This window comes from Ictalurus punctatus, chromosome 13, assembly GCF_001660625.3.
Source record: "Ictalurus punctatus breed USDA103 chromosome 13, Coco_2.0, whole genome shotgun sequence".
NCBI lineage: Eukaryota > Metazoa > Chordata > Actinopteri > Siluriformes > Ictaluridae > Ictalurus > Ictalurus punctatus.
This window is the reverse complement of record NC_030428.2, coordinates 10,085,001-10,103,585: the sequence shown is the minus strand read 5'-3', so window position 1 is coordinate 10,103,585 and position 18,585 is coordinate 10,085,001. Positions and strand designations below refer to the sequence as shown.

The window sequence follows — 18,585 nt, the reverse complement described above, 5'->3', positions numbered from 1 at the left end:
ATATATTTTCATGTGCTGAAAATGCCATGACTGATATTTCATAAGTACATTTCAGTATATATTAAGAAATGGGATGAGTGTGTTGCACAGGATCTCATACATTACTACCATTTTTATTATAATATAATAATGCCTCATAATCTTCATTGTTATTATTACTATATGTATGTTATGGCAGGCAATGGATTTAAACTCATAACCTTCTGTTTACTAATGCAGGCTTTTACCTATTGAGCTACTAATTAGACCTTTAAAATAAACATCAGCAAAGGCTAGCACCCTACACCAACAGGGTCAGCCATGATACAGCGCCCCTGGAGCAGAGAGGGTTAAGGGCCTTGCTCAAGGGCCCAACAGTGGCAGCTTGCCACCACTGCCCCTAATTAACATAATTAAAATGTTAATTATTAACATTTTACAGATTCTACAAGTACATAAACTTATGAACTAAACTGTACTTAAGTTAAGGGGAGACAGTAAACTGAAACTTTCAGCGTGAATGTAAATTAAGACACAAACAGCAAATTAAAAACAAATGTAAAATTAATTGAAGATTAAATTTGACATGTAAAATATTTTAAGCAGAAAAACAGCAATAATAAGTCAGGCAAGAAGATGTGGGAAATTACATACACACCAAAGAATTCATCTGAGCAACAGAAAGTGGCAAAAAAAATAAAGCGGGGGGTGTTGTCAAACACGATGGATCATGATTATCGCTAGTGAGGAATGGAGAAAGGACTGAGAAGGTACAGAATCCTCACCGACGAGTAATTCAGTCCAAGACTTACTTTAAGTCAAAGAAAAATGCCAACTGAAGACAAACTGGCAAAAGGATAACTATTTCTTCATATTCCATGCGTGGTGCATCTCTTGCAGTGCAACACCTGACAAGTACAGTGCATAGTTAATAACGAATAGTTACCCAGGAGATCAGCACCCTCATCAACGTCTCCGATGAGATCCGTGCCTGCTGACGAGAGCTCCTCAAACAGGGAATCAGTGTTGCGGTCAAAAGCCATGTTCTCAATCCCCTTAGCGGGAGTGCTGAGGAAGAAGGCAGAGTGCACACACACACACACACACACACACACAGAAATGAAAAATAAAGCCTTCGACGAATCAAACCGTCTCTGTTAACACACATAGCACGATCTATAACGACTTTGCTCAGACTTTACGCTACTGCAGAGGAGACGAGACAGAGATTTAGGTTTAGAAATCCTCTCCTCATCTGTACTTCTGTAATTTCATCACAGTTCTGAAAAGAGTTCTCGGTGTGTTAAAGTGAATGAAAGAGCAATAATACCTGGAGCCTTTGCAGCCACTCAGGTCCATGTCAAGTTCAGGCGTCGACTCAATAATCGCCTGCACCTCGGATTTCTCAGTGTTCTCGAGGACATCTATTCAAATGCACAAAATATCTTTCACGGACTAGTACGGTGAACCGTGTAGTAGCAAACGGCCGAAGAACGCAGCGCGAGAATCTCAAACACGCGTCTGACACAACTGCACTAATCCGATTAGTCAATAAAACTCTTAGGGTTGTGAAAACACAGGCATCTGAGTGCAATTCGGCTTTGCTGATGCGACTGAATCGAGTGCGTGTGTGTGTTTGAATGCGTAAACCTATGTGAGAGGGTGTGTTTCATGTCATGCTCAGAGCTCCTCTCTTAGCTGGCACACTTTAACCAAGTAACAGGATACACTTTTTCAATAGAATTGAATGAAACTGATTCATTTGAACGGGAGGCTCGCACTGAATGCCCTTATAGACATGTGCATATAGACTGGACAGAAAGTTAAATAAATAAATAATCCATTGAGTGTAAGAGTTTATTGCTTAAAATGTGTGTGCCTAAATTTAACCGGAAAAATGAAACCGATGCAAAAATTCATGACGCTTTAGAAAACTCTCCAACTATGCAAGGATAAAGATGTACAGAGACGGCTGTAATGAGCAGGTCATGGAAGAGTCTGTAGTTTAAAACAACAGGACTCGCCTTTAGGAAGCACCTCTGTTGCTACAGCTTCCTGTACTTTAATGTTCTTACTGCTGTCTGGCTTTCTGCTGCTGGAGTTCAGGTTCCTGTTCAGTCCCTCCGACTCTTCAGCCTGGGACACTGCTACAGATGCCGAGGCGGCGTCTGAGGGTGCTGTGGACATCGGCAAAGCCGACTTGGAGCCTCCCCGATTAGCGTCGGAGAGTTCATCCTGAAAACGGGAGGCCGAGTCATCAGCATACAAGTGCTTACTGCGTCTGCATACCAAACTCAGATGATAAACCTATAAAATACTACAGTATCTGTTAAAGCACGGCCCACACAATCGATCAATAAACCGGCGACATGGTTCAAATCCTGTTCAACGACGTATTACCGGGTTTTACACAGTCATGCCATTAATGTCATCTTCGACAAGCACATGCTTGTGGACACAAACAACACAAGCATGAATATGCTTTGCACCCAAGTCACACAGAGTAAGTGTATAGAAGAGAGCTCAGGGGTAGGCAAAGACAGCTGAGTACACAGATATCACTGGATAGATAAGATAAACATTGCACATTTGTATTTAGAGAAATGCCTGTAGAGTGAATTGTACAACTGGAAAAAAACAAACACAAAAAGACTAAATAAATAAAGCAAGGAATAGTAAATCACGGGCAGCCACACATATGCTGAATGCAATTGAAAAAGTTATTACTATTTTTCTGTATAATGGATTGGGGCACTGTACACCGATCAACCATAACAATTAAATTAAAACCACTGACAGGTGAAGTGAATAACGCTGATTATCACGGTACAGCGGTACCTGTAAAGAGGCGGGATAGATTAGGCAGCAAGTGAACAGTCAGTTCTCGAAGTTGATGTGTTGGAAGCAAGAAAACTGGGCAAGCGTAAAGATCTGAGTGACTTTGACCAGGGCCAAAATGTGATGGCTAGACGACTGGGTCGGAGCTTCTCCAAAACGGCAGGTCTCGTGGGGTGTTCCTGGTATGCAGTGGTTAGTACCTACCAAAAGTGGTCCAAGGAAGGACAACCAGAGAACCGGTGACAGGGTCAATGTGCGCATGGGGAGCAAAGGCTAGCCCGTCTGGTCCGATCTCACAAAATAGGTACTGTTGGTGAAAAAGTTAATGCTGTCTGTGATAGAAACGTGTCAGAACCCCTGTCCACCGATGAAAACCCTACAACGGGCGTATGAGCATCAGAACTGGACCCTGGAGCAATGGAAGAAGGTGGCCTGGTCTGATGAATCACGTTTTCTTTTACATCATGTGGACGGCCAAGAGTGTGTGCTCTTACCTGTGGAAGTGATGGCACCAGGATGCACTATGGGAAGAAGGCAAGCTGGTGAAGGAGTGTGATGCTCTGGGCAATGTTCTGCTGGGAAATCTTGGGTCCTTGCTTTCATGTGGATGTTACTTTGACACGTACCACCTACCGAAACATTGCAGACCAAGTACACCCCTTCATGGCAACGGTATTCCCTAATGTCAGTGGCCTCGTTCAGCAGGATTATGCACCCTGCCACACTGCAAAAAATGTTCAGGAACGGTTTGAGGAACATCAAAAAGAGTTCAAGGTGTTGACCTGGCCTCCAATTTCCCTATATCTCAATCCGGTCGAGCGTCTGTGGGATGTTCTGGACAAACATGTCTGATCCATAGAGGCCCCACCTCGTAACCTACAGGACTTAAAGGATCTGCTGCCAACGTCTTGGTGCCAGATACCACAAGCACACCTTCAGAGGTCTTGTTGAGTCCACAGGCAGGTGGTTTTAATGTTAAGGCTGATCGGTGTAGATTACCAACAATCAATATTTAGATTTCATTCGTTAACTCGCACGGACAAGTACATTGTAAGTCAAATTAGAACGGTTGCATGCGGATTGTCTATGAGCCACGATGTGATTTTATTTGAAGATGACATACAGCTAGAAGCATTATCTGGCCAAAGAGCACACATTAGTTTGGACTGCAGCTACCGTGAGGCTCATGATGCAACTGACAGCTACCTTACTGATAGCAGTCCAGGGGAAATCCAAAGTCTTGTATGAACTCTTAATCTTGCTTTCAGCTGTTCCCGGCTGCCCAGACAGAAAGAGGTGCATTGACATGTATCCACTGGCCTAATCAGATACCCTGAGCTAAACTGCAAATTCATTTTCCTGCTCCTGTTGTTACACCCAGCCGTGGAGCTGACGTTATCACTAGGTCTATTGTACAACAGTAATAAATAACCGTGTTATAGTGATTCAATACTGTATACCATTCTTGCAGCAGAAGTCAGGTTTGATTTCATCACCTGCTTTAGTCAATCACGACCTTTGTATCAACCCGTTCTTGGTAAAGACGTCCCAGCTAGTAGTGAAACTGGACTTTTGACCCGTTTATAAATTACAGATCACATCTTTTGCTAATTTAAAAAAAAAAAAAAACCCTCATTAAACACTTTCAAGTTCTCTTCAGATATCCCAATACAGAATTTTACCACTGCGACACGTTTTAAAAGGCAGCATTAAATAAAGGATTGGATAATTACATATTAATTGAAATCTTTCTGTGCACTGCGGCTTTTATTTTCTCAATCTGTTTGTCAGGCCATATATTCAGACTGCTTGTTTTGGTCGGAGTGTTACTGCTATGCTCTCACCTGCCTACACGAACCTCACCAGATTCGGCCTAAGCACTGCATGTGTGAAAGCAGCCTTAGAGACGCAACCCTTCATAAATTATTTTCAGCTGTCTTTCATACATTAGTAATTGTTTAACAACACCTTGTCCTTGGGCAGCTATATTAAGGATGTTTTATTAATATTGCCTCTTCAAACAATAATCAACTGCATCTGTATGCTTTACAAAGAGCATGCTTCTTATCGAAATGTATTTGTTACGCGGCAACGAATAATCTTGTACCTGATGCACTACGCAGCAGTCTGAATGCTCAAGTGTCTTCCTTTCTCCTCCCACTCTGCTTTTCCAAGTCTCACGCATATTAAAGAGATGCCTGATGGGAGGTCACCGCCTGTTTGCAACATGCTATTGTACCCTTTCTTGTTGCCATGGCAGCGCCTGCCCACCATTGTAAACCTGGCACTTGCTTAGCCAAAAAAAAAAAAAAAAAAAAAACTGAGGTAATATTATGGTGTAGCTTACTTTATTTCTTTCATACTGACTGTGTGGGAGAGACAAACAGGCCGCCTTGTGTGGGACACGGTAAATCTGCGAGAAATGTCGAGTCATAGAGGTCACAAAGGACAGCCTGTGTTTCCTCAGCAGGAGGAGTAGCAACATGAACACTCCTTTGTGTTAACTGAATCTGAGGTGGGGATTGATGCAACCGAGAAATCGGATTGGCTTTTGAGAATGAACGCAAATCGTCTGATGACCTTGTTCTGCGCGACTGGACGAAGATGCTGGGAGCGTATCCCTTCTGTCATACGGTAACAGTTTCTCTACACGTCGTCAAACTTCATTCACTACTGGGCATGACCAAACCTGCTGCATTTCATATACATATATTAAAAGTTAGAAAAGCTCGGGTCAAAATATAACAAAGAAATATTTGGCGTGGTTTTTAAAAGTACAAAAGTGCAAAAAGATTTCATTAAAACAGCCTTTATTAATATCTATTTCACATATGTGATGCAGTAAGAGGCAACAATAAAGTGTGGCAAACTTTTGGAGTGATCCATGATCCCGTTAAAGCCTCATCTTTGATCACATTAGCAATTACCGATCATAATCGGGCTGTCACTGAAAGCATTTCTGGCTTTAGTTTTGCTTCCAGGAGCTGAAATCCGATCTCCACATCAGCTTGGTTCATGAAGTATATCAATTACGAACGCACAAAGCTCAAGGTCAGTCTATTCAAAACAGGACTGTAGTGTAGCATAAACGCTCTATGGGCAAAAGTATGTGGACATCTGATCATCACACCTGTATGTGGTTCTTCCCCCAAACTGCTGCTACAACGTTGGGAGCACACAATCGTATAGGATGTCTTTATATGCTGTAGCGTTACAATTTCCTTTAACTGGAACTAAGAAGCCCAAAACTGTTCCAGCAAGATGATGCCCCTGTGCACAAAGCGAGCTAGATGAAGACATGGCTTGCCAAGGTTGGTGTGGAAGAGCTTGAGTGGCCTTCACTTTGAGATGAACTGAAACGCCAACTGCATCCCAGACTCGCCCAACATCGGAGCCTGACCTCATAAATGCTCTTTTGGTTGAATGAACACATCCCACGGTCATGCTCAAAATCTAGTAGAAATTCTTCTCAGAAGAGTGGAGGTAATTAGAAGATCGAAATGGGGACTAAATCTGGAATGGGATGTTCAACAAGCAGGTGTGATGGTCAGGTGTCCACAAACATTTGGCATATAATGCAAGTTTAGGTCGTGCTCACAGATAAAAAAAACAAAAAAACAAACAAACTGCACAGCACAGTCTGATCTGCTCTCAGGACTTCTTCAAACGTCTTGCCTTGAGCTTCCTCGTTACACTTCAAAGTTCTACAAAGGTAGAACTCAAAGGTATACAGTGTGCACCTGAGCTATTATTAATGATCACATTCACACAACATCTCAAGCCTGTTTCAACCCGGCACAGAACCAGACATCCTGTACAAGCAACACACCAAGTCATAATAGTTATCATCAACCCTGAGGACATGTTCTCACCACCTGACTAATTCTGTCCTCAACACTAAAAAAAAAAAAAATAGGCGTTGAATAAAAAAAAAAAGTCTTTCATATAAACGCTTGCAACAGAAGCAACACTTCCTAGCAATGTGACTAATGCCGTGTTGGTAACAGTAACGCCTGTGATATTTGCATGTCTCACCTGAATGGTTCAGAATATATACATGGAATGAGTGAGTGTCAAGGATGTTTGATCACACAGTGTGAGGATGTCAAGGATGTTTGATCACACAGTTACATGATCATATTGCTGCATTGTTCATTTATGTTACGGAGTCCTATGTGGACATAAAGTGAGCCTTTATCGCTGTAGCTGGGACTATAATATCCAATTTAATCAGCAGACCATGCGCTAGATCAGCTTTCATTTTCTTCAATGAAAATCGTTTGGAAGATACAATGATGGCAATTCACTGACAGACTCATTTAGTGAATGTCTTTAAAGTGCACCTGTTATGGTTTTTCAGATATTACCCTTCATGTAGTATGTTAGAGAGCTGTTTGTGAAAGTTTCACATGAGTGAATGAGTTATTGACTCCCAAAAGAAGGAAGCGATTCTGAACACCTCAAACGAGTTGTTAGTAATTCCAGACAGACTTCCTGTACTAACCTACATAGGTTTGTATTAAAAAAAAAAAAACCCCGCCTCTGGTCTTCATCGGCTGCTCGGGAACAGACGATGCTGAAACTCGTTATGGTAGTGGGCGTTTCCTTTTCGACACACACACTGACAGCGGTAGACCAATCACAACAGACTGGGACATCTGACCAATCAGAGCAGAGTATGCTCTCTGAGAGGAGGGGTTTAGAATGAATCCTTTAGAACGGATCATTGAACGAGTCGTTTCTGACAATAATGATTATTATTATTATTATTATTATTATTATTATAAGTGGTAGTAATGGTGACAGTAGCTGTAGTAAAAGAAGGAGTAGAAATAGTTGTAGTAGTGGTAATAGACGTTGTATTTATAGTACTAGTAGTGGTAGTAGCGGTAGTAGTAGAAGTACTTCTAGTAGTAGCAGCAGAAGTAGTAGAAGTATTAGTAGTAGTAGTAGAAGTACTAGTGGTAGTAGTAGCAGAAGTATTAGTAGTAGTACTTGTAGTAGTAATAGTAGTAGTAGAAGTACTAGTAGTAGTAGTAGTAGCAGAAGTAGTAGAAGTATTAGTAGTAGTACTTGTAGTAGTATTAGTAGTAGTAGAAGTACTAGTAGTAGTAGCAGAAGTAGTAGTAGTAGTACTTGTAGTAGTATTAGTAGTAGTAGAAGTACTAGTAGTAGTAGTAGTAGCAGAAGTAGTAGAAGTATTAGTAGTAGTACTTGTAGTAGTATTAGTAGTAGTAGAAGTACTAGTAGTAGTAGCAGAAGTATTAGTAGTAGTACTTGTAGTAGTAATAGTAGTAGTAGAAGTACTAGTGGTAGTAGTAGTAGCAGTATTAGTAGTAGTACTTGTAGTAGTATTAGTAGTAGTAGTAGAAGTACTAGTGGTAGTAGTAGCAGAAGTATTAGTAGTAGTACTTGTAGTAGTATTAGTAGTAGTAGAAGTACTAGTTGTAGTAGTAGTAGCAGTATTAGTAGTAGTACTTGTAGTAGTATTAGTAGTAGTAGTAGAAGTACTAGTGGTAGTAGTAGCAGAAGTATTAGTAGTAGTACTTGTAGTAGTATTAGTAGTAGTAGAAGTACTAGTGGTAGTAGTAGTAGCAGTATTAGTAGTAGTACTTGTAGTAGTATTAGTAGTAGTAGAAGTACTAGTGGTAGTAGTAGTAGCAGTATTAGTAGTAGTACTTGTAGTAGTATTAGTAGTAGTAGTAGAAGTACTAGTGGTAGTAGTAGTAGCGGTATTAGTAGTAGTACTTGTAGTAGTATTAGTAGTAGTAGTAGAAGTACTAGTGGTAGTAGTAGCAGAAGTATTAGTAGTAGTACTTGTAGTAGTAATAGTAGTAGTAGAAGTACTAGTGGTAGTAGTAGTAGCGGTATTAGTAGTAGTACTTGTAGTAGTATTAGTAGTAGTAGTAGAAGTACTAGTGGTAGTAGTAGCAGAAGTATTAGTAGTAGTACTTGCAGTAGTAGTATTAGTAGTAGAAGTACTAGTGGTAGTAGTAGCAGTAGTACTTGTAGTATTAGTAGTAGTAGAAGTACTTGTAGTAGTAGCAGCAGAAGTAGTAGTAGTAGTAGTAGTAGTAGAAGTACTTGTAGTAGTAGCAGCAGAAGTAGTAGTAGTAGTAGTAGTAGTAGTAGAAGTACTTGTAGTAGTAGCAGCAGAAGTAGTAGTAGTAGTAGTAGTAGCAGTAGCAGCAGAAGTACTAGTAGTAGTAGTAAAAGTGGTTTTGTTTTATCCAAACAAAATAGTAACACATGAGTAAATCAGACTGGCCCTGGCATGAATATAGAGAAATGCTGTACGTGTTTCATTTGTTAATTTGTTAAATATCATTACTGGTCATGGAACATTTTTTTTTAGCGGCAGTAGAAATGACTACCATTAAAATTAGATATATGAAACAATGTCTGTAGTTTCTTTGCTGCACTTTGTAAGTCGTTGTATTAAAGCAGTACTGTAGTACTCAAGGTTGTGTTATCGCCTTGATATAATTCGCAATCACACGCCCTGTGATGTTCTACTGCTCAAATCTCTTGCTATATAACTGAACTGTGGTATTGCCCGTGCTGATGCTGAATACGAGTTACTAAACTGCAGGCATACACCTACTGTATCTGTACATGTCAAAATAATCCCGACGACAGCAATAAGAGTGTGTTGGCCTATAAGAACCAAGAGTTATGTGGCTGATATTTTCTCTTGATTTTTTTTTTTTAAATTTATTTGTGCACTACGATGAAGAGGACGACAGCACTTCATTGCTTTTGCACAGACTTCGCGCACACCAGAAGCTTGGGAGGAAGGAGGAGTGAAAAATGGACATTCTGTAACCGTTACTCTCACTCTCATTCACTCTCTACTTAAGCATGCAGGACATAACAAGCAGAGCCTCTCGCTCAGAAAAGGCTTCCTCTCTGCTGGCACGATGCCGCTCCGGCTATTTTAATACACGTTGTGTCCGGATCTTTTCAAAAAGACAAGCTCTCAGTACGAACAAGTAATGTCGTCGTCGAGTTCCATCCTGGGAGCCCTTCTGATTTCCCAAAGGAGAAAGACTGCACATTCAGTACTAGCATTCGTTAATTACGTAAGAGGTGACTGGTGAGAAAAGCAAACGAATACGAAACGATGAAAATGAAGATCGGCTGTTTTAATAAGGAATAAACAGAGCGTGTTTCGCCCACCTTGAGGCTGGTGTTCGAATGAGGATGACTCAAGTTGTTGAACCTCCATGCGTCCGTCCCTGGAGTCGCCGCTTGCTCCCTCTGCAGTTCGGGGGTCCTCACATCACCCTGCAGCTGGAAGATCCCCAGAGACACAGGCCGCTCCTTTCTGTTACCACAGAGAGAACCGAATGACAAATGACAAATGTTATTACTGTGCCTTAATTAAGCTTCATCACAGAGAAATACATTCATCTCTCCAAATCATCTCCCCTGGAGTTCAAGCGTAAAAGTTTTTAAACGCTCGGTTTAGATCATTCGATATAATACTGCTGCTCACAGGGCTTCAAGCGTTTGATCTGGCTCGCATCTCATTAAATTATATTTCAACTGCTCCCTTTGCTCGTGTCACACGCCGGGTTGCCATGGTGAAGTGCGATCTCTATTCAGAGTGTGCGGATCCCGACATGCTGACTGTTCGTTCTGGGAAGCGGAATCCCAGCCAGGTCAATGCACGTAGCTCTAACTACAGCACAAACACAATCGCTGAGTAACACAAAGACTTCACAATATGTAAAGCAGAACAGCTGCTATATTTAAACTCTAATAATAGGACTTTCAGCTCTTCTTTAATGAATTCAATTATGCACATAGATTTCAAAAAGTATCAATAACAGCAGAACACACTCGTATTAAAGGAGAGCCAAGAGTGTAAATATGGATAAAACTGATGAAGTGTTACATAAGAGTAGACGGCAATGTGTGCTTTAGGACACGTGGTGTGACTTATATAAAAACACCCTGTCCAAACTTGCCAGTTCCCAATTAATTCTGTCTGGTGTTTGCATCGATAATATTGCCGACGGCCAATTTTCACGCGACATCTACTGTTCACATGCAAAGAAACCTTCGATACATACTCCTGTCTATCACAATAGTCTACAATCCAGAGCCAAAACCATAAACACACACCCACCACTGTAAAGAAAGAGTCTAAGTGATGTCCTGTACTGAGATGGGAATACCACAGACTCCACAACCACACAAAAACATTTTTTAAAAACCTCATAATAGCCTACTCTAAATAATGACTTGAAAGTTGTCTGTCTCTGTTCTTCTTTTATTTCCATTCTATCATAGTTGTTCTCTGCATCACCACTGTAGTTTGATCACCATGTTAAAAAAATAAATAAATAAATAAATAAATAAATAACAATGGCATACGAACCCCTAGCAAATACAACCACACCATGGAGAGCAAAGCACCATGGAAACTGTACGCAGGTACAGTATCAAAGCGATACAGGCTCATCGGCTTCTTGCGCACACAAAGCTGGGGAACAAACAGGGAAACTGAAAAGCTACCATGAGGGAACTATAACAAGCTGGGAGATATGGCATCGCAGGGTGATGCACGGCCCAGTCCTTCTCTGTAACTCCTAGAGGAAAACGCTACACTGGTATTGATCTAGAAGGAAAAAAAAAAAAAAAAGACAGATTTGAACACTTTGGAGCACTACAGCGCTCGTGATGTTTACCACGGCAGACTAGACTGCACTAGAGATGAGAAGCTAGGCGAGGAAAATCAAGGAAAATGAATTACAGTCATGTAAGCAATCAGGTAAAAAGGCAGCAGAGGATAAATTAACAATTGAGAACAATTTGTAGATCTAAAAAATAAAAGTAAATTTTAAAAACACTACAAAAGTTGACTATATTAATAATACAAACAAATTTCCAGATAAAATGATTGAATTTATAATTAGGCTTATATATAGAACAATATTCACTGTGACAGAGCTGCCTTCTCTCCATCTCTCTCTCTCTCTCTCTCTCTCTCTCTCTCTCTCTCTGCGTACCTGCTGTTTCTGGGAAGTGTGATGGCGGGCAGGCCGTTAGAAACAGAGTAATGCACCAGCAGCAGCACCGAGAGTGAGACCAGCACGGCCGAGTTGATGACCACGGCTCCCCCAACGACGCCAAACACAAACAGCAGCATGCAGCCCGGACTCATGGTCGTGTCCACGCGTTACGGGCCGCCCAGCGCCCCCAGACACACCAAAACAATCCCATCAGCATCGGCAGCGCTGATGATACACATCCGTCTACACGCTGGTATGTGTGTGTGTAGCTCTGCAGCCTCTCAGTGGTGTGACATCATCCGCTCTGACACACACACACACACACACACACAGGCAGAGCAAAGTGAAAACCGGCTTTACAGCAGCTGCTCCTGCGATTTTCCTGTTCTTTTTCCCTGCCCTCCCTCTGTCCTTCTGACACAGCCTTTCACTGCTTGTCTACCGTCTCCTCATGGACACCACCTCAGCACTGAGCACGGAGCTTCCACTGGCTCTCTCCAGTTCACACTGCGGTAGCATCAGACTGACTGCTCGCTCCATATGCTCCCTCTCAGCTCGCTCCTCAGCTCAATACCTATTGGCTGAGAATAAACAGAAGAGCTCTGGGAGGGGGACTGTGGGAACGGGGACTTGAGCGCAGACTTGTGGCACTTGCATTAGTGACTCGTACACACACCGTTACAAACTGCTTCTTGTTAATGTTTTAATCCCCAAAAAACTTGATGTGCGCATTAACACACGGTACGCAAGTGTCACAAGTGTCCGACTTTAAAATCGTGTCCGAGGTGTTACATTATTTTATCCAGATGTTTACATATGAGGTGACACTGTGTGCTAAGCAGAAGGGTTATATGACGAATTTGTGCTTGGTTCCGTCAGTGTTTCCACGTATTGTGCGTTGAAAAGGTTTTACGTCATCCGTGCACGCTAATTCACCTGCCTTGTAAAAGTCGGCGTGTGTAGTACAGCAGGTGATGGGATTCAAAACGAGTAGCATGCACTATGGTGAATACTATTATTATTATTATTATTATTATTCACAGCTGCTACGCCTTCATTTAGATTGAGATGACGCTGCATAAGAAGAGAGTATTTCTGAGCATGAGGTCGCCTCATTTGGCAATAAGAAGTCAGTCATCATTTTAGAGCTTTTATTTTATGTTTATTATATATGGAGGCGATGAGAGTGAATGAGAATCCCAAGACATGGCATGTCAGTCTGACTAAAACTCGGCGCGAACATTTTCTTTACTGTTCTAATACACTTCACAATGTACAATTAAATCACATAAACTCACTATTATTTATAACAATGACTACGTTTACATGGACAGCAATAATCTAATTATTGACCTTAATCTAAGTAAGGTAATAATGGGATTAAGGTGTTTACATGAGTCGCTTTTAGAATACTCCAGTCATGTACCCGTTTTACATGTTATTGAACATAATTAGATTAAGAGCCCGCGTCATTACGTCACCGCGCCACGCCGTCCGACGTCCCTCCAGAATTTCACGTATCAACATACAGTTCGTCTTCGTTATGGTGCCGTATACAGTTTTGGGTGTTTTTATTTAAATTTTTACGAACGCTTCAAGTGCGGATAATTATTAGTCATGCTATACGTGCAAATAGACGACTGCTTGAAGCCGTGGGCTGCGTCTCAAATCGCATACTTACCTACTGTATAGTATCCGAGATGCATGTATTTTTCCCCACTACAGGCCTATAGTAGGCAAGTATGCAGTTTGGGACACAGCCGAACTCTCTCATTCACCGTAAAGCGTAAAACCGCCGTGTGTGATCGTGTCCTGTCGTAAATGCGGTGAAAACGCTCACACGGCGTTCATGATGTGATTAAGGTGTTTACATGTCTGTAATGCACGTCCATAATACGATTAAAACAGGAGTACTCCACCTGTCTTAATTCGATTAGAGCTTAATTAGATTATGACCATAATTAGATTAAGGTCGCTGTTTACATGGTAGTTTCTTAATCAAATTATGGTCTTAATTAGATTAAGAGTGGATTATTGTTGTCCATGTAAACGCAGTCAATGATCATTTTGGCCATTAACGCGCAGAATTAGTACAATCACCTGTGTTTGTATGAAGTAGCTCCTTTGTAGCGATTGTAAAGAAATAAATGTCGCACGCAGAGCATGCTAGAAGTGATGAGGTATGAGGACTATCAAGTAGTCTCAAGGCTCTCGTTTATTTAAATGCTGAGCAAACAGGAATGGTAGATGAGGTATTATATTATATAGTGCAATCATAATCATACGCTGCGATGAAAAACACGTGATGATGATGTGTGTATGAAAAACATTATTAAGGAAGGAATAAAGCACGATGGTGGATGCTGGAAAATATTCAACAACTGAGTGTTTTATTCCACGTTTACTACAGCGTATTGCAAGTGCTAGACGTTTATTTATTACAGAACACGATGTCATAGTTGTTAACTATTTGAAAAAAAATACAAAATAAGTCCCTGTTATCACTTAACACGGCTGCTTTGCCGTCATTACCTCATCGTCTCTCTTATCCTCATCAAAACTGATAAGATGACAGTTCATATTACTCAGAAAGTGCTAGCACTGGAGTCTCCTACCAAAAATGCTTCATAAATATTCTATTTATTACAAGTCCGTATGAAATAGTTCCTGCAATAAAAATGATAAAACATAAGAACATTGTTAATCAACACCTTCCTACTAAACCACAGCCAAGTGCGTCATGCCTAAGCTCTAATGCTCTCGTACACTGACCAACCCTCCAACCCACACTATTTAAACCAAAGGTTCACGGATATAGAAAAAGTCAATAATCCGATATTAACCAGATTAAGACGATACTCTGATTGAGAAACTAGCATGTAAACAGCGATTATTGATCACCTTAAACTGACTAAAGTCATACGTGAAGTAAACATAAATGGAATTAAGACGTGTGGAGTACTCCTGTTTGAGTCGTATTATCGAGGCGTATATAGGGTAACTACACAGCGTATAGGGTAACTACACAGCGTATAGGGTAAGTTCACAGCGTATAGGGTAAGTTCACAGCGTATAGGGTAAGTTCACAGCGTATAGGGTAAGTTCACAGCGTATAGGGTAAGTACACAGCGTATAGGGTAAGTACACAGCGTATAGGGTAAGTACACAGCGTATAGGGTAAGTACACAGCGTATAGGGTAAGTACACAGCGTATAGGGTAACTACACAGCGTATAGGGTAACTACACAGCGTATAGGGTAACTACACCGCGTACAGGGTAAGTACACAGCGTACAGGGTAAGTACACAGCGTATAGGGTAAGTACACAGCGTATAGGGTAACTACACAGCGTATAGGGTAACTACACAGCGTATAGGGTAACTACACAGCGTATAGGGTAACTACACAGCGTATAGGGTAACTACACAGCGTATAGGGTAACTACACAGCGTATAGGGTAACTACACCGCGTACAGGGTAACTACACCGCGTACAGGGTAAGTACACAGCGTACAGGGTAAGTACACAGCGTACAGGGTAAGTACACAGCGTATAGGGTAAGTACACCGCGTATAGGGTAACTGCACAGCGTATAGGGTAACTGCACAGCGTATAGGGTAACTGCACAGCGTATAGGGTAACTGCACAGCGTATAGGGTAACTACACTGCGTATAGGGTAACTACACAGCGTATAGGGTAACTACACCGCGTATAGGGTAACTACACCGCGTATAGGGTAACTACACCGCGTACAGGGTAAGTACACAGCGTACAGGGTAAGTACACAGCGTACAGGGTAAGTACACAGCGTACAGGGTAAGTACACAGCGTATAGGGTAAGTACACAGCGTATAGGGTAAGTACACAGCGTATAGGGTAACTACACAGCGTATAGGGTAACTACACAGCGTATAGGGTAACTACACAGCGTATAGGGTAACTACACCGCGTATAGGGTAACTACACCGCGTACAGGGTAAGTACACAGCGTACAGGGTAAGTACACAGCGTACAGGGTAAGTACACAGCGTATAGGGTAAGTACACCGCGTATAGGGTAACTGCACAGCGTATAGGGTAACTGCACAGCGTATAGGGTAACTGCACAGCGTATAGGGTAACTGCACAGCGTATAGGGTAACTACACTGCGTATAGGGTAACTACACAGCGTATAGGGTAACTACACCGCGTATAGGGTAACTACACCGCGTATAGGGTAACTACACCGCGTACAGGGTAAGTACACAGCGTACAGGGTAAGTACACAGCGTACAGGGTAAGTACACAGCGTACAGGGTAAGTACACAGCGTATAGGGTAAGTACACAGCGTATAGGGTAAGTACACAGCGTATAGGGTAACTACACAGCGTATAGGGTAACTACACCGCGTATAGGGTAACTACACCGCGTACAGGGTAAGTACACAGCGTACAGGGTAAGTACACAGCGTATAGGGTAAGTACACCGCGTATAGGGTAACTGCACAGCGTATAGGGTAACTGCACAGCGTATAGGGTAACTGCACAGCGTATAGGGTAACTACACAGCGTATAGGGTAACTACACAGCGTATAGGGTAACTACACTGCGTATAGGGTAACTACACAGCGTATAGGGTAACTACACCGCGTATAGGGTAACTACACCGCGTATAGGGTAACTACACCGCGTATAGGGTAACTACACAGCGTATAGGGTAACTACACAGCGTATAGGGTAACTACACCGCGTATAGGGTAACTACACAGCGTATAGGGTAACTACACAGCGTATAGGGTAACTACACCGCGTATAGGGTAACTACACGGCGTATAGGGTAACTACACGGCGTATAGGGTAACTACACGGCGTATAGGGTAACTACACGGCGTATAGGGTAACTACACGGCGTATAGGGTAACTACACGGCGTATAGGGTAACTACACAGTGTATAGGGTAACTACACCGCGTATAGTACGTCATTTGGGACACAACTTTCCAGCCTTCATGAGATAAAGGCCCCATCCCAAATAATGTGTATATGCCCTGTGGTCCACCTATAAGACATTTACATTTATCAGATGCTTTTATCCAAAGCCACTTACAAATGAGGAAATACACGCAAAGTAATGCATCAAGCAGAGAACAATACAAGTTGTGCTACCATAAAAGATTTTTAATTGAGTGCTAGAGGAGCAAAGTGCAGAGAGTAAAGGTGTAAGAGTCAGTGTAGGTTTTTTTTATTTTCTGAGTGGGTACGAGTTAAGTTAAGGGGTTAGTGAAGTGTTCACGGAAGAGCAAGAGGTGGGTCTTTAGATATTTTTTGAAGAAAGTGACAGATTCTGCTGTCCGGATTGAGGTTGGAAGTTCATTCCACCACTGAGGAACGGTCAGTTTGAAGGCTCTGGAAAGGGACCTTATGCGTATCCGAGTAGGCACTACCAGGCGTCGGCCGTTAACTGATCGCAGGTTGCAGGAGGGAACGTAAAACTCATAAGACCACTGTGGCCTCTTGTTCTTTTCTAAAACTAATGTACAGGTAGGCTGTATACATTAATGAGGTCATTTATACTCATATAGGTAAATCTAAATTTTCTGAAGAACTTTTTCTCTCGCCTTGTTGGTCCATGCTCTTGACAAACTGGTGTGCTGTGATTGGTCGAGCCAAACATTGCAACGTCAGAGCTTGTTGAGGGCATCACCAAAGCGCACAGTAAGGGCACATAAAGCACACTTCTCAAGCATAAAATAAGAAGTGGAACAAATGCAGTTCACATGCACAATACAAGCACTGCAAGACAGCAGGTGTGCTGTTTGGGACCGGGAACAATGCAAGAAATAAATAAATAAACAAACAGACTTGCTCCACACAGATGATTTCACCACTGTGTCTCGGCAGCCCAATGTCCCCCTCCCTTCATACTCTCAGTCTATTATACAACGGGTGTGTGAGCTGCTGCACTGCCCCACATCATTACCATCCACCGGCGGATTTTCTTAATCCGCCAATGCCTCCGCTGTACCCCTCTCTCTCTCTCTCTCTCCGACTATCACACACTTGGCTGGGCTGAGATACTGCTGACCTACATTTGGAGATGTTTGCAGCATCATGTGTGTGTGCAAGCCTCAATGTGTATCATAAGAGTCCATGCATCAACATACTTCACCAGTGCTAAATCAGGATATCAAATCGAAACGAAATGGGTGAACTGCAAAAACGTGCAAACCTTCTTGCTTTAGACTTACAGCTGTATTTATTCTAGTAGTGACAATGACTTCAAATCATCGCACGATTGCGTGCGACTCGGAATGACTGAAAATACAGAAACGCTGATTCTTTCGGGGGAGCCGCAGATGAACGATAAAAGCCGATCACTTGTGAACAAGGTCGAAATCGCACTCACCTATGTCTGCTCATAGTGCTAGTGTCTGTGGGTTCCCCCCCTGCCAGCTGCTGCATTTTGGTACGCTCCAGGTGCTCCATATAACTGTGGATCATCTGCAAAAGGCAAAAATGATGAGCAGCCAGAATAGAAGCAATTAAACTGAAGTTTAATTAATTAAACGGTTATCAACTGGATCTTGCTTGTATTCACGTGTTTATGAAATTTGGCTCATGAATGCTGTGGGTACGCATGAGCGTTCGGAAGAACTCCACAGGTAGTCACACAGTGCACCACATGCACAGGCACTACGTTTAAAAAATCACCAAAGACTTTACCAATCACCAATAGACAGTATTACCATTAAGCCTAATTATAACAATT

At 42.0% G+C, this 18,585-nt stretch overlaps 1 protein-coding gene across 6 annotated transcripts in view; it reads right to left on the bottom strand.

The window, feature by feature from the left end:
* The window catches only part of spag9b (sperm associated antigen 9b), a 58,095-nt gene that overhangs the window by 13,538 nt on the left and 25,972 nt on the right, over window positions 1-18,585 (bottom strand). For 2 of the 6 annotated variants that reach the window (XM_047159477.2, XM_053685459.1), the window contains 6 exons: window positions 18,223-18,317; window positions 9,997-10,144; window positions 4,024-4,095; window positions 2,004-2,214; window positions 1,310-1,403; window positions 926-1,047 (listed from right to left, as the gene is read on the bottom strand). In XM_047159477.2, the coding sequence (XP_047015433.1) occupies window positions 926-1,047; window positions 1,310-1,403; window positions 2,004-2,214; window positions 4,024-4,095; window positions 9,997-10,144; window positions 18,223-18,317 (742 nt within the window). Of the gene's footprint in view, window positions 1-925; window positions 1,048-1,309; window positions 1,404-2,003; window positions 2,215-4,023; window positions 4,096-9,996; window positions 10,145-11,834; window positions 12,091-18,222; window positions 18,318-18,585 lie in introns of those variants that run through there. The other 4 variants (XM_053685457.1, XM_053685458.1, XM_017483440.3 and 1 more) reach the window with 4 other exon arrangements.